This window comes from Larimichthys crocea, chromosome XVII, assembly GCF_000972845.2.
Source record: "Larimichthys crocea isolate SSNF chromosome XVII, L_crocea_2.0, whole genome shotgun sequence".
Lineage (NCBI taxonomy): Eukaryota > Metazoa > Chordata > Actinopteri > Sciaenidae > Larimichthys > Larimichthys crocea.
The window spans coordinates 1,393,509-1,408,275 of record NC_040027.1 but is presented as its reverse complement, the minus strand read 5'-3'; the positions used below and the strand labels follow the sequence as shown (position 1 = coordinate 1,408,275).

General features: G+C 38.9%; 1 protein-coding gene across 3 annotated transcripts in view; it reads right to left on the bottom strand.

The window, feature by feature from the left end:
• The window catches only part of pde4ba (phosphodiesterase 4B, cAMP-specific a), a 160,065-nt gene that overhangs the window by 56,905 nt on the left and 88,393 nt on the right, over nucleotides 1-14,767 (bottom strand). For 2 of the 3 annotated variants that reach the window (XM_027290016.1, XM_019270009.2), the window contains one exon: nucleotides 161-355. In XM_027290016.1, coding sequence (XP_027145817.1) covers nucleotides 161-355 — 195 coding nt within the window. Of the gene's footprint in view, nucleotides 1-160; nucleotides 356-13,571; nucleotides 14,349-14,767 lie in introns of those variants that run through there. The other variant, XM_010739576.3, reaches the window with a different exon arrangement.

Here is a 14,767-nt window from a genome sequence, read left to right as displayed (position 1 = left end):
TTGCTATAAAAAGATTTTTGACATGCGTGGTTTCCATCGGACAGCAAAGATATTCAACCCTACTGCAGACCTTCCACTGTATATCTCTCTGTCTAACTGTGGCATGTACATGCTTGTGCTGTGCGTGTGTGCAGCGCGTATTTGTGTGTTTTCTATTTACAGTTCAGAGGCGATGGAGGAGTTTCGTGACATGGACTTCGGTGACAGATCATAGTCGCTGTCAGAGCGGTAGAGGAAGGACTCTCGGCGCTGGTTATGACCGGGGAAGTTAGTGTGGAGGACCAGACCAGACCCGGGGGAGGCCTGGGGGTCCAGTGGGCTGCAGCTGGCAGATGGGCCATTCTCCACATCGAAACTGAAAACAGATAGACATACATTTTGTACGATGTTAATAACTGAGTAAAAGAGTTAGAAAAATGAAGCAGAAAAAAAAAAACATTTTCTAGACAGGAGAAGATTGGAGTTGCTTTAAGGATTCAAGGCAAACTGCTGGAGGTTTTCTGATTAGCATTAAACTCAAATATGATTAATATCTTGTGGCTGCTGGGTTATAAAATATATAACCTGAAAAGGAAAAAAGTAACCTTGAGATTGACAGTAAGTGCTTTTGGGTTTCCCATAATGTCTTTCCAACTCCGGTTTTAGGATAACAAGTTGTTTTCAGTATCGAGCTCTCTTAGGACTTGATTAGGTTTTAATGATGTGGCATGAGGAAAGGGAAGAGCAATTCTTTTTCTTGTACATCAAACATCCCCTTCAGAGATAAGACAAAGTCACGCACACACTCTATGTACAGTAGAGGCACACACATAGATGAACAGACTTGACATGACCGAGCAAGAAAGGTCAGTGCAACATGCAAGGGTGCACAGTGTTCATTCACTGATGGGAATGAGGGAGGCCGAGGCTCCTGCATTTAGGAGGAGGCGGATCTCATTAAGACATCATCAAAGAGGAGGAAGCTATATGACTGTGGCGCATCTTCTCAGAAATCCATTTTCAAAACAAACATCTGACATATGTTTCCACGCAGCTTCCATTGTAGTTGCTCTCTTTTATTACGTTGTTCTGCCTCGACGGCCATCACTTCAACTTCTGTATAGTAAACACAAACCAGCAAAGGGAGCTGGTTACACTACAAACTTTAAGTCTAACCCTCTCAACTTCAAATTTGTTTTGCTTAATGTCTCTTCATTTTGATGTTTGACCTTCTCTGTGCAGAATGACGTACGTATGTGCGGAGTTTGTTTTTACATACATCTGCTGAGGGGGGCAAAGGTTTCTCTGTGCTCAGCTTAAATCAGAGTTTGAAACATGATTTTCAGCAGGACTTTGTGACATCACAACTAGTGGGATATGAAAACCTGAAACTATTTGCATGTTTCTAGATTCTGGATTTTGGATAGATTTTTTTTTTTTTAAGCTGGAACTATAATTCAGAATAGTTTATATTAAACATGTCTGGAGATTATCACCTTTAAACAAAAGAAAAACACAATCATTCTGATTGTAATAAAACTTGGAAAGATTTATTTCTGATGTTTTCCCTAACAAAATATTCTGTGGAAAGGTCACACATTTATTTATTAGTTTTGGATCACTGCTCCTATTGGATACTCCTGTGTTTATTCTAATGAAATCAGGACTGGAAAAGCCATCAGGTTACTTCAGCAGGAAGGTTTTCCAAATGAAAGACCTACAAGACAATGAGTAGATATAAAATCTCTCATAGAATAAACAGGCTTTTATTTTGATAACATTTACAGACTTGCTAAATCATTATCTGTTCTATTACATTTGACTGCACATGGATTGCTGTAGTACAGGCCTGTGTGTGTCAACTCATTACTACCATCCATTGAACCATTTATAGGACATATGGGGCTGGATGGGTGGGAAATGTGATGTTTTTTTACCCCAGGGAAAATGAGAAAAAGAGTGAAAAGCAAAAGTGCCTCTTTTTTTCTTTTAACACAAATGGTGGGAATTAGGTTCTAAGGAAAAACAACAACATGTCTGACATCAGAGCTAAAGACTCAATCTGTGCAAACACAGACAGGATAACAGAGTGAAAGTAAACTTTAAATGTCTGCCATAACAGTAGATGCAAACTGCAGAAGTTATAAAAACAGGAAATAAACGAGACAGACAAGACAATAAATTAAAAAAAAATGTGCACAGACCACAAAGCGTTAAGTTAGTTAGACCAAGTTCAACACAAACATGATAATGGTTTTAATCTGCATGTTGAGTATTCAGCCTTGACCTTGACATACAAAGATATAAGATGCAAAACTTCCTATTTCTAAACATGTCACAATTCTGCACTAAAATGCACACAGAGGTAAATAAAAGCTGTGCGTGCATGTATGTGCATGCCTTAAACATGCATGCCTGCACTATGCACCATACATTGAATGCTTGACTGCTCTGCCCTCAGGTCAGTCCACTGCTTTGTGGGATCACGTGAAAATATGACTAATTCTGGAGCCAGCGCAGGCGAGCGTAGTCATCCATACACACATCTCACGACTGTCTGATCTTTTTCGCCTCATATAGCTTTGTGGATGACGATAATATACAGTACCAAGGAAATTAAAAAGGATAACATTTTCACGGGGAGAGAAATTCATTCAAGACCCATTAAGAAAGTAAAGATACATAGTCTGGTTTGTTTTGTAGGCAGATTTCTACCTGTTCTCAAGAATTCTCTTTTTTATTTATTTTTTATTCCAGAGATAAGAAACTAGCTCAGATGGATGAGATAAATGATATAGAAAAATGTTTACAAGCCATTTTCAGACTAAAAATCTCAAGCACACAGTCAAAGGGATAACTTAATCACTGAGGCATCATATTTTATAAACTCATCATATATTTTGTATGTAAAATCTGTAATCTCTAACCAGTACTACAAGCAGTGGGGCAGAAAATATGTTTCCCCTCTTAAATGTAATGGAGTAGAAGCGACAGACCAAAGTACTTCAAGTACCATGTGTTGTTTTACCCCTCGACAAAACACATCAGCTCTGAGCTGACCATGAGCTGAGTCACATCCTCATGAGAGTCTTTACAGTCATGTGAGATGGAAACAGCCGGGGCACAGGTGTTATGATGGTGCTTTATGCTGTCATGAGATGCCGAACAGGATGAAAAAAGAACTGGACTGCTCAGTCAGAGCCCCTCCCCCCTCTCAGCAGAGAGGGCTGATGACTATTGTGTTATGCAAGCAAAAACACACAATGAGAGGTCCAAGTATGAGAATGACATTCACGCTGAGGTTTTACCTACGTCAAGTCCATTGTGTTTTTGTGACATTACCCTGAGTGCATATTAAACTAATGCACTTGACGAGGAAGTTGAGGAAGTCGGAGTTCTAATCGTGGGCCGTTTTTGTTTGTGGTTAATTAATCTGTCCCATGGTTAAGTTAATTTCACCAATGAGGGTAGTAATGAAGACAAATAAAAGAAAGTATACCTTGTGTTTTATTTATAAAATGTGGTTAAATAATGCACAAACTGTCGGGCTGAATACGAATGATATTTTTTATCATCAAATTAATACACAATCTGCTTAAGTACATAATTCTGCTACAGTGAAGGAGGGGATGCTATAGTTTAAAAGAAGTGTGTGCACCACTTTAATGTACTATAGTCCTCTATGATAGGCATGTTTAAGTAGTACTAGTAGTATAAAAGTGTGTAAATGTAACACATGCAAATATTTTCCATATGAAAAACATAACAGAATTAGTTTGAAGACAGCAAATTTCAGCATTTTCAGACAGACAGACTCTCGTGACTGTGTTGGCGACTGATGCCAGTGTTTACACCTAGTTTTGGTCCCAACTGGCCATATTAGACCATGGAGAAAACAGCTGAATGTTGAACTATTTGGTCTCGGAGGTTCACTCTTGATTTCCAGAAACAGTATATGTAACAAAATGCATCTTTCATTTCTTTCCACAGCTCTATTTGCTGAATGATGATGACGAGATGCTGTTGAAAGCTCCAAAAAACTACTAAATAGACCTCTGAGGTTTGATAATTTTGTTATGTATGTTCAATTATGGTTACACGTTAAACTAAACAAAAACAGGCTTGTGTAACTGCTCCTTAATGGCTTCCAGTAATTATTGAAAGGTTAAAAATGAGCATATTTATCTTGTGGCTGTGGTTTTACCCTGGTCTACTGGACAAAGAAGGGATATCCAAGAATTTAGCCCTCGAAAAACTAAAAACAAAGACAGACCTTGGGAACAGTGGGGTGCCCTGGTGGTTTAGTAGACTGATGCATGAGATGAGAATGAGGATTGAACTGCTCAGAGATCAAGATGATCGGAGGCCTAACGCTTTACTGCAATTATGAGCTTCCTAGGTAGAAGGAAATAATAAGTCAAACTAGTGATGACTTTAAGGAATCTGACAGTATGAAAAGCATCACCAGACTTCATGACGCACAGTTGTGGCTATGTTTTTCCAAGATGGCATGTTTATCTGTAACCTACACAACTACAGTGATTTATGACAATTAATTTTCTAACAAATTACGAACAGGATGATGTTTTATGAGTAAGTCAGTTAAGTTTTTGGTGTTATGCTCCACTAAAGCAATCAGGAAGTGCTCCGCATGACCCGAAAATGATTTGTTAGGACGACATGACATTCCTTTCCCATGATCCAGCGACATCCATCTGACTGATGAGCAGACTGACTGAGTGACGGACTTAGTGACAGGATATGTAGAAGAGTTCTTTCAACATTTGTTTATTTTACTGGATTTCCCATCAGCTTCTGCTTTAGCAGTTTCTATGCTGGTTTAAATGACCCCTTGTATCAAAATCACGTTAAAAAATTACATGTTTTGTGGACAATAATCCATAATATTCATGAAAACTAAAGACAACATCAGGACAGAAAGACATGCATATTTAATCAAAGTACATTTATATTTGTTTCCTAATACTACTACTGAACATAAATATTTGTTATATAAGTGTTAGGTCTGAGAGATAACTAAATGGCATTTATCCACATACCAAGTGGGATAGGTACGTGTTTGCCTGGAGTACTTTAATGAGGATGAAAAATATTATAGGTTCTCTTTCCCATGAAAACTAGCTGTCTATAATCTGGTCTCAACCGAGAAACAGGTCTAGAATTCTTATACATCCATATCCTTACTACAGTGTGAGAAGAAGTTCAGCAGCCTAATTCTGGGTCAGCAGACTTTCATCTTTTCTTATAATTCCATGATAATTTCCTGGGAAAAAATGCCATGTGTACTAATATAGAGTGAAAGTTATTATAATAGTCTATTATGAGTAATTTTCTTGGTAGTTCCCTTGGAAATCTTACGTTCTAGAAAGCTTCCAAGGAAATGAATGATAATGAATAATGATAATTACTAACTATAAATACAGTTATAAAGTTTTCAGTAAAATAGTTACATCATTTCTAGAGAAATTAGTAAACAATACCTGTTTAGCATAATGCACATGAGGAGCCTGATTCTCTGGCACACACTAACCTCCTGCATCTTATTTCTATAAAAGAGGTTTCGTTTAAAATTTGGGGGAATTTAGAATATAGCTGTTGTGGTAAAACATCAAAAGGAGCAAAGAGCAGACAAAACTGAAAACATTCGTTAACAGAAAGTGACGATGCCAGAGGAGGTTGGAAAGGTTTTGTGACAAATACTAAATTTCTTGTTTTCCTGGGAAATGACTTCACTTCCCAGCAATAAGACAATGGTGCTGTTTCAGGTTTTACAGGAGTCACAGGACCATGCACTGACTTTCATTTACTGGTAGAGTGGTACAACTCAGTATATCCTGCTCGCTGATTCATGTGACTGTAGGTGCGTGAGGACTATTTCACACCCTGTGAGATGAAGCTGAGATTACGGGGCATGGGGCAATATGACGGCTGCAAATAATGATTATTTTTAATATCGATTCATCTGATTATATTCTCAATTAATCATTTTGTCCATGAAACTGTATGACAGCATCCGTAGCCAGTCAGTTTACTATTATGTATGACATGGGGAGAAGGAGAGAGAGAGAGAGAGAGAGAGAAAGAGAGAGAGAGAGAGAGAGAGAGAGAGAGAGAGAGAGAGAGAGAGAGAGAGAGAGAGAGAGAAAGAAAGAAAGAAAGAAAGAAAGAAAGAAAGAAAGAAAGAAAGAGAGTATTCATATACATTGAATTAATCTCTTCCTTCCTGTGTGTTATTGCGAGGAGGAAATCAGTGACCATTTGTCTGTCGGGTTGTGCAAACAGAGGTGCCATGGTAACACCTCCTGTTTGTCTTCACCAAGGTTTAAATATTATTTCTTCAACACACACTTGAATTGCATTTTATTAAATAAGCAATTCTTTCAATGTTAACAATCTTGTGACTTGAAAGTCAAAGATGAAAAACATCTGTTCAACTGCATTATTCAAAACAAGTTGTAGAAAAATGTTGTCCAACAATCCTCGTAAGAGCGTGGGACTAAAGAAGAAATGTAGAGAAGCCTGAGACAGGCAGCGGATCCTAAAGAGACCTTTCTGTCAAGGCAGCTGGTTCTTTGAAATATGCCAGGGCTCTAGAAAATGCCCCAGAAGGACGATGAGCTGATTTCAGTGATCCCATCAGACCAAGCAAAAAATAGCAGCAACATTTGATTCCCTGAAATATGGCAGTCAGATTTCCCTACATGAATGTGCAGCAGGAAGGATCTAAAAATAGCTGAATTGCCCGAGCTAGTCTAAACATGCACATGCTGAAACAGATATTTTCCAACACGTGAACTTATAAAACTCTATGGGAGCAAAGATCCACTTTCAAGATCAACAAATCTAAATGTCAAACACTGATCAATTCCCACTTCTAGTCTGAACACAACACTCTCTGACTAGCTTTACACACAGTGGGATTGTTTAAAACTGCTCAACTCCTGATTCCTTTCAAATGTTGCAATTTGCAAATATTTTGCGTCAGTAAAGCAAATCATCTAAACACGGACCACTCAGCAGATTGATTATATCAGTATGAAATGATCAACACCAGAAATGTGCTATTACTTGTTCATCATCCAATCTGGCACCGACACAACACCAACCAGATGTGTTGTACATGATCAGACCGTATCCTGATCCAATTACTAACTTCCAGTAACAATGCTCTCTTGTCTTTTAAAGAAACAGAGTAACAGTGATCTATGTCGTCACCAAACTGGAGTTACATCCACTGCTGTGCACTGTGTGAGCAGAGTGTTCACAGTAAAGAGTGTGTAACTGAAAAGCTGCAGATTTGAGGCTTTTCTTTAACCTCAGTTACGTTAGGCCGTTTTTTATCCACCTGTTTTTATGCTCATTCAATTCATGCATGAAAAACCTGAGTGGAAATGCAGAAAAATCCGACACGAAAGCATCTGCATTTGTCAGATTTCTGAACTAATTCTTTTTTTTTCTTTCATTTGTCCTCCATCTGTACATGAAGCATGTGACTCCACTGAAGCTTCTGCTTCACTGAAGAGACAAATGATGAATGTGAAGTCATGAGGAGACAGAAACGTTACATTAATACAATAGAAACATAAATGCCATATTTTTTAAAAAATCATTTCCATTATGTGAGCTTTTACTGGTGCTCGTTTAAGTGCATCATCTTGTTCCACCCTCTTCTTCGGCATTGTCACCCAACTAGAGAATGAGCACCACCACCTGTTTACAAACTCCTAATAATTACATAATAGTAATGGATGGATCCAGTCATAAATGTGTTACATTTAGATTGAATTTTTTTTTTTTTTTAGATTAACAGTTTTTATTTTCATTTTCATTATTCAACAATAACAAAAACAAAAACCCACCCCGATTTTTTCAAATGCTGCCACTCGTGCCATCTCCACAGCCCACTCTTGCAGAGAGGGTACCTCCTCCGTCTTCCATCCCCTGACAAGTATTTGGAGTCCAGTAAAAACGATGCATAATTTTAAATTGAATAAGGCGTACTCTTGCATCTCTTGCAAACTCCTTTAATATTTTTACAAATTCCGTTCCAATCCTCATCACTAAATGTCAAATTCAGATCCCTTTCCCATGTCTTCTGCAGAGCTGCAATGGGCCCATTACCAAGAGTCTGAATCAACATAGAATAATAGACAGCTGCTTCATGTCCTTTTCCATAGTTCTTTAAAATTTTATCTAGGAGCTCTGCATTGTGGGGAACCCTAACATATGTCGGAGTTGCAGGTACCTAAAAAAGTGGGAAGTAGGGATGCTGAACCGCCGCACCAACTCCCCAAAAGATTTCAAGGAGCCATAAGAACACAGATCGCCCAAAGTGACCACTCCCTTCTCGTGCCATATCTTCCAATAAATGGGACATTTATCGATTCGTAATTTAGGATTTAACCAGATACTGTACTTGAAGAGACATTTAGAAAGGGATCAAATTTAAATATTCGACCAACTCTAGTCCAAATTAATTTAAGATGAGCGATTATTGGACGTCTCTTTTATCAGCTGGTCTTTGTAGCTTGATGTGGCTCAAACGGGGGCATTTAGATTGAAATGGTTTTAATATCAATCATCTCTTCCAGCATCAGAAGCTTGTAGACGAAAACACAGGAAGCCCAAGCTGACCAATCACTTTTGATTCCCCCGTGTTCCCATGTGAACAATCTGAAATGTAGTCACATTTTTGAGGAGGCTGCGAAGGCTCCGAAGCACCGCTGTAACCCCTTAACACACAGCTATAAATATAACTTAAACAATGCTCATTCTACAGTCTCGATTGCATTTAATTTCCCACTGGTCTAAATTGGAAAGATTTATTGTTCCATCAACTGTGACAATTTTATTGAAGCCTGTATTCTAAGATGAAGAATCTGTTCTCCTGCCCTGCAAACCACACTTATAAAAACACAAACCACCAGAATTATGTCCATAATTCATAAGCCACTGATGGTCATAACCTTTACTTTATAAAGACAGGCATAACATCAAGTTAAAACCACACTGAAAATCAAATTTGTCCTCTGGCCTCTTGTAATCTATGACCAAAACCAGAAAAAACTCAAGAATCCAACTAGATACAGCATTTATTAATAGAGATTGGGCCACTAACTTAATCAGGACTTTGTGCCAAGTCATTATACATGCACTTTTAGGAAGAAAGTTTTTGAACAGATGCTCTCATTTAGAAATCATTAACAGTGTAAATACACAGCCATATGTCACATGACTTCTGAAAACACAAAGCAGAACCAGTCTAAAGGTGTGACAACAACAGCGATGAACCGGAGCTACGGGCGGCACTATGTGCGTGCGTTTGTGTGAAGAGGGTGGGTAAAGTGAGAGATTAAGTGTAGCAGGAGAGTGGCAGAAGGATGGATTCTTATTTGAAGTGAAAGAGAAAGAAGAAAACAAAGTGAATATGAGTAACAATTGACAGACAGTAAAGACAAAGTGAAAAACAGGGAAAAAACAACAACACACACACAAAAAAAACAGTCCTGCGCTGGCAAATTACAGTATGGCTTCTTTTTCCATTACATTCAGCGGTCTGTACAGTCTACTCACAGTCACTGGCATCTCTCTATTAGTCTCATCAAACTAAAACTCAATTACACATATAACTTAAAAAAGCCAAAAAGGAACTAGTTCAAGAACCAGAGCTTATTTGGAGGAAAAGGGGGTACACTCCTGATCTTCCTCATATTTCTTGTTTGGAGCCATGATTGCAGTATAGCTGAACCTTTCATTTTACCTCCGGTTGCACATTTGTGGTCATATTTTAGCTCATAGTAACTAATTGTGGATATATGCACACGGTATGTGCATGAATGTCAGAAATGGAAAATTTATAAGCAATGTTTTGATGGTTTTTAACTTAAAAAGAAAATATATTTTAGAGATTCTTCCATGTACCACTGAAGGGAGGTTGTGTGCCAACATGTGTAAACTTACTGTGATGTTTCCCATTGGTTTGTGGACAACCAACAAGCCTCAAAGTTCTGCTTTACTGACGTTGCCGTCAGAGAGCCAGAAATGATCATGTTTGGAGCACGCAGCTGGTGGGTGACGTTGCGATTGGTTTTGACTCCATTTTCAAGCAGAAAAAAAATGTCATGAAAAAAATGTATTTACACACTTGTTACCACCAGCTTAACCAACCTGCTCTCACTGATCATCACCAGCCTCAGAATCATCATCCTCTTCATCCTTGTGACCCTCTCAGCCATCATCAGTTGTCACTTGTTATCACCCTCGTCATTATCTCAACTGACATAATCAACATTACCATTATCAAACCCACTTCACAGCCACGGCAGCTACTTTCAACTTTTGCGAATCACTCAGAAGTCAAAAGCCTCGACCACATAACCACACCAGACCTACCCGTCCTTTGCCACATTTTACTGTGTATCCATCTCCATAACAACATGTCATACCGAAAGTAAAGTGCACTGCAAATAAAATACTGCTGAACCACAAACTCTACAACGCAGTGCTGCACCCCACCCATGGGCAAGCAAGCACAAAACACTGTTATTCAAAGTCCTGAGCTGGGAAGGAAAATGGGACAGCAAAGTGAAAAGAAGCTAGTCAACATGTAATGAAATATAAGATGAAGCTGAAGAGCAGCCTCGGGGTTGGTTTAGTTTAATTTAATTAAATGCACTCAACACATTGTTTTGTGTGTTTTTGTAAATAATAACCATTATGTTACAGGAAACGCTGTGCTTCTCCTTTGCGCTAAAAACACTCAGTAAGTAAGTAGTAAATGAGATGATTTGAGGTAACTGTGTCCTGACAAAGCAGTGAAAATAATAAAAGGGCCATAGGAATCCGGGTCACTGTCCAAATATTTGGTTAAGCCCATCTCTCCAAGAGATTATCTGTCCTGGCTGGACATGTGAGAAACTCTCCATGGCACACATATATAGGCCAATTCATGCACAGCCACATACCATACAGGACAGCTGAATGCATCTAAATGTCTTGCAGACTATGTACACAAAAAAAAGGACGTGCATTTACAATGCACACACGGTGTGAGGAAGCAGTAATGGAGTAATTATCCCTGAGCACACACACAGCCTCTTCTACCTGTCTAATGACTCAAATGCAGCACAGTACAGTACACCATTTGTATACTTCTGCTTTCTTTAGTATAGTCCTGTACTTTCCACAGGAAACTCTCGGTCACCAGGGTGGAACATACCCAGCCAGAGGTGGATGCATGTCTCCACACTTCCATGATTACAATTTTGCCTTAATGTCTGTTTTGGATTAAAGGAATAAATATTTTGCAGTATGTTTATGCAAGTGGAGAAAAATGACCAGATCATATAATACCAAAATTTGCTCAGTAAACTAAATGTTGTTGGGTAACAGCTGTAATGTCAGGTCATTCTGAAGATTATTCCAGCCTCACTGAGACATCTGTCCTGAGTTTTGTTCAGTCTGTGCTTGCTCTGCTTCATCACATTGTATGATGACCCCTCAACACTGCAGTGGTGCAAGCCAGCAGCCTGATGTCCCTCCAGTTGAGCCAAAATACCCACAGTTCTCTTGGGATAAGACCCAGCCTAGTTGTTCACACTGGTTCATTTCCCTGACTCAAACATTCCAAAAATGTCTGCAATCAACATGCAACAACATGCATATTCTTATTCTTCTTGATTCTGTATGCAAATGTTATTTTGATATATATCAACATATCATATGTATTTTTATCTGTACATAGAAGTTTTAATCATCAGATTGTTGTCTGAGTTTTTTTTGCTGTATTCATGTCTATATCTGTGTATGTACATTGAGGGCAAAGAGACACCTCCTTGTATGTGTACACATACCTGTCCAGTAAAAGTCTCTAACAAGCTTTCTTGCTACTTGTTTTTATTCTCAACTAAGTTGGAAGTGTATTTAAATACACTTTCATAATGATGCAATGTGCATACAATACAGTGTCATGTAACACTCATTTGACACTTGTATAACAGGTCTACTGTAGCTACCCTCTGTGTAACTGTGTATCGCAATGTTTACAGACGTTCGGAGCATCTTCAGCTGTTTAAATAGGAGGACAATGACCTGTCATGTTAGGCAGATGAGGCAAATAACACAACACAGTGCTTGATTCTTATTTGAGGAGCAAGACACATAGATTTCCATTAAGGGCTAAAACCATAGCACAAACATTATAAATGCAGGATTATTTATGTAAGAGAAAAGATACCACACATGTTTGTTAACACTTTACTTATAAGGAAAATGTACTTATAATAAAACTATTATATGCTGTCTTAGATTTCCAGCTGGATTTCAGCTGGCCATGGTCCAGTCCAGGCTCTTAACACTGTTAGTTTAAATCTCAGTATCAGTATCAGTATCACAGCATCTCATTCAGTCTGCCAAAACCCTTTCCCAGCTCACTGATATCTGCCCTACATTGATGATGCTGTATGGATGATGACACCAGAAGATATTTTTAAAGCAGCACTGTGGTTCAAAAATACTACAAGAAGTATATTTAGGTATGGTAATGATGGATCCAATACTTTTGAGGTAGTTAGGAAAATGTGTGTTGTTTTTTTTTGTTTGTTTTTTTGTGTTGGGTTCTCTGGGTGAGCTCGCTCCAGACCCTTGTTGTATACTCTTCTCATATTGTTTCAATTTAATGAAAAAATCTCCAGTATTTCACAATAACTAAAAGGAAAACTTTGAGGAGGGAATAAACATATGTAGCAGAAATAAGATGTACCAGAGGCCTGTAACTCCTCAGAATTATCTTGCACCCCTAAGCCTCATGTTGAAAACCACTGTTAGAGGTAAATGTGTAGGCATTAAGTTATACACTGGGGTTATTGGAAGATCAAAGCATAAATATATGGTCAGACAGGAAATCCTGCTTGGCAACAAAGTCAAATTTATCAGTTGCTAAAGGCTGAGACAATTGGAGACCCTTCAACGTCATGATCTGTTTTTCTTTTTCCTTTTTTTTAAAGATATATCCTTCAGGTCTGTCTGGTTGTCATTATGTCTCACAGACCAGACTATGTTCACACTGTGGCTAAAAAAACATCACGATAATAAACAAATATCTCTCAACACTCCAGACTTATTTACATGGTAGACTCTCTTAACTGCAGTGACACAGTGTGTACCTGTTCCAAACATTACACTGCAAAAACTGTCACACCCCTTAAACTATAAAATCTACTTAACATGGATTTTCGCACCCAAGCATGTGACAATGTATGTAACTGCATTCCTGCTGAGGATTACTACAATGATGAGAAACCCACAGGAGGATTGTTTAATGGGAAATAGGAAGTAAGACTACACACATACTGGATATGCACACAGCAAGAGGAGGAGTTAAAAGAAAAAGTCTTAAACAACTTTACGGGGAAGAAAATGTTCAACAATTGGGTGAAAGGTGGAAATGACAACATCAGAAGTGACACAACACAAAAAAAACTGAATGCCAGAATCAAGAAAACACAGAATGATGAAGATGAAGTGTGAGACAGCATGACGTGTGTGTGGTTGTGTTATCTGTGTATCCTAACCTGTGAGCATGGGCATGGTTGGTGGCGTGAAGTTTCCTGATGACTTCCTCACTGAAGTCAAAATGAACCCTTCCTCTGGCACAGGGTGAACGCCGGTACATCGCCCCAACACACACACACATGCACTCATGCACACACTACCCGACACATACCGTCACAAACGTGACCACAAACGCACAAACAGATCGACTACAACACACCCAGGCGCAGCATTTCACACACACAGACCAAGCACATGAATGTCACACAAACACACCATCATACACTCATCTAACAAGTCAGCACCGTAGGTGATAACCACAGAGTTGCATGCACACACAAGCACAACTCTCATACACCTAAAAAAAAAAACCTCACTGAGATCACATGCAAAGCAGCTACTTCACATGAAAAGTTTATCTGATCTCAGCTCTAAAATGTATCTATAAGTTAGTAAAAAACAAGCACCATCAGACACAAACACACACACACACACACACACACACAAATTAACCTATTATACAACTACTATAAAAAGCAAAATGTCACTTAATCAGGCTACATGTACAGTCCTATACTTAAATGACCTATAAAACCTGTGCTTAAAAAGTTACTCAGCAGATTATCCATCAGTCATCCCCTTCTCGGCATGAATAAAAGCATGAAACAGGTATCCAAACACCTTCTTCACACACGTCACACACAGCAGCAACATAAGCAGCAGTCCATACGTCACATCACGGAACTCTTAAGCCCCTGTTCAAACTCAGACAGACACTCTCCACACACTCTCTGTGCTCTCTCTGCGGACTCTTCTCATCGTCACGGGCTATACTTCCTTCCCATGGTGTGTGTGTCTATGTGTGTGTGTGTGTGTGTGTGTGTGTGTGTGTGTGTGTGTGTGTGTGTGTGTGTCTACTATGTGTGTGTATGGCTCTGTTCCCTTCAGTGCAGCCCAGCAGAGTAAGAAGGAACATCCAAGTTCTGGAGTGGAGTCACTGGAGTGGATTCATCCATCACTCACCGCCTTGTCGTCTTTGATTAATGCAGTGTTGATGGAAAACATAAGCACACCGGCTTTTACACACAGCTATGCACAGGACTACACTGTGTATGTATAACTGATGTGCTGTACAAGCAGTGATGATTTAAGAGAGTTAATCTTCCATGAAATGGCTCAACAAAACTTGGTTTTGAAAAACCTGGAAAGGAAGAAA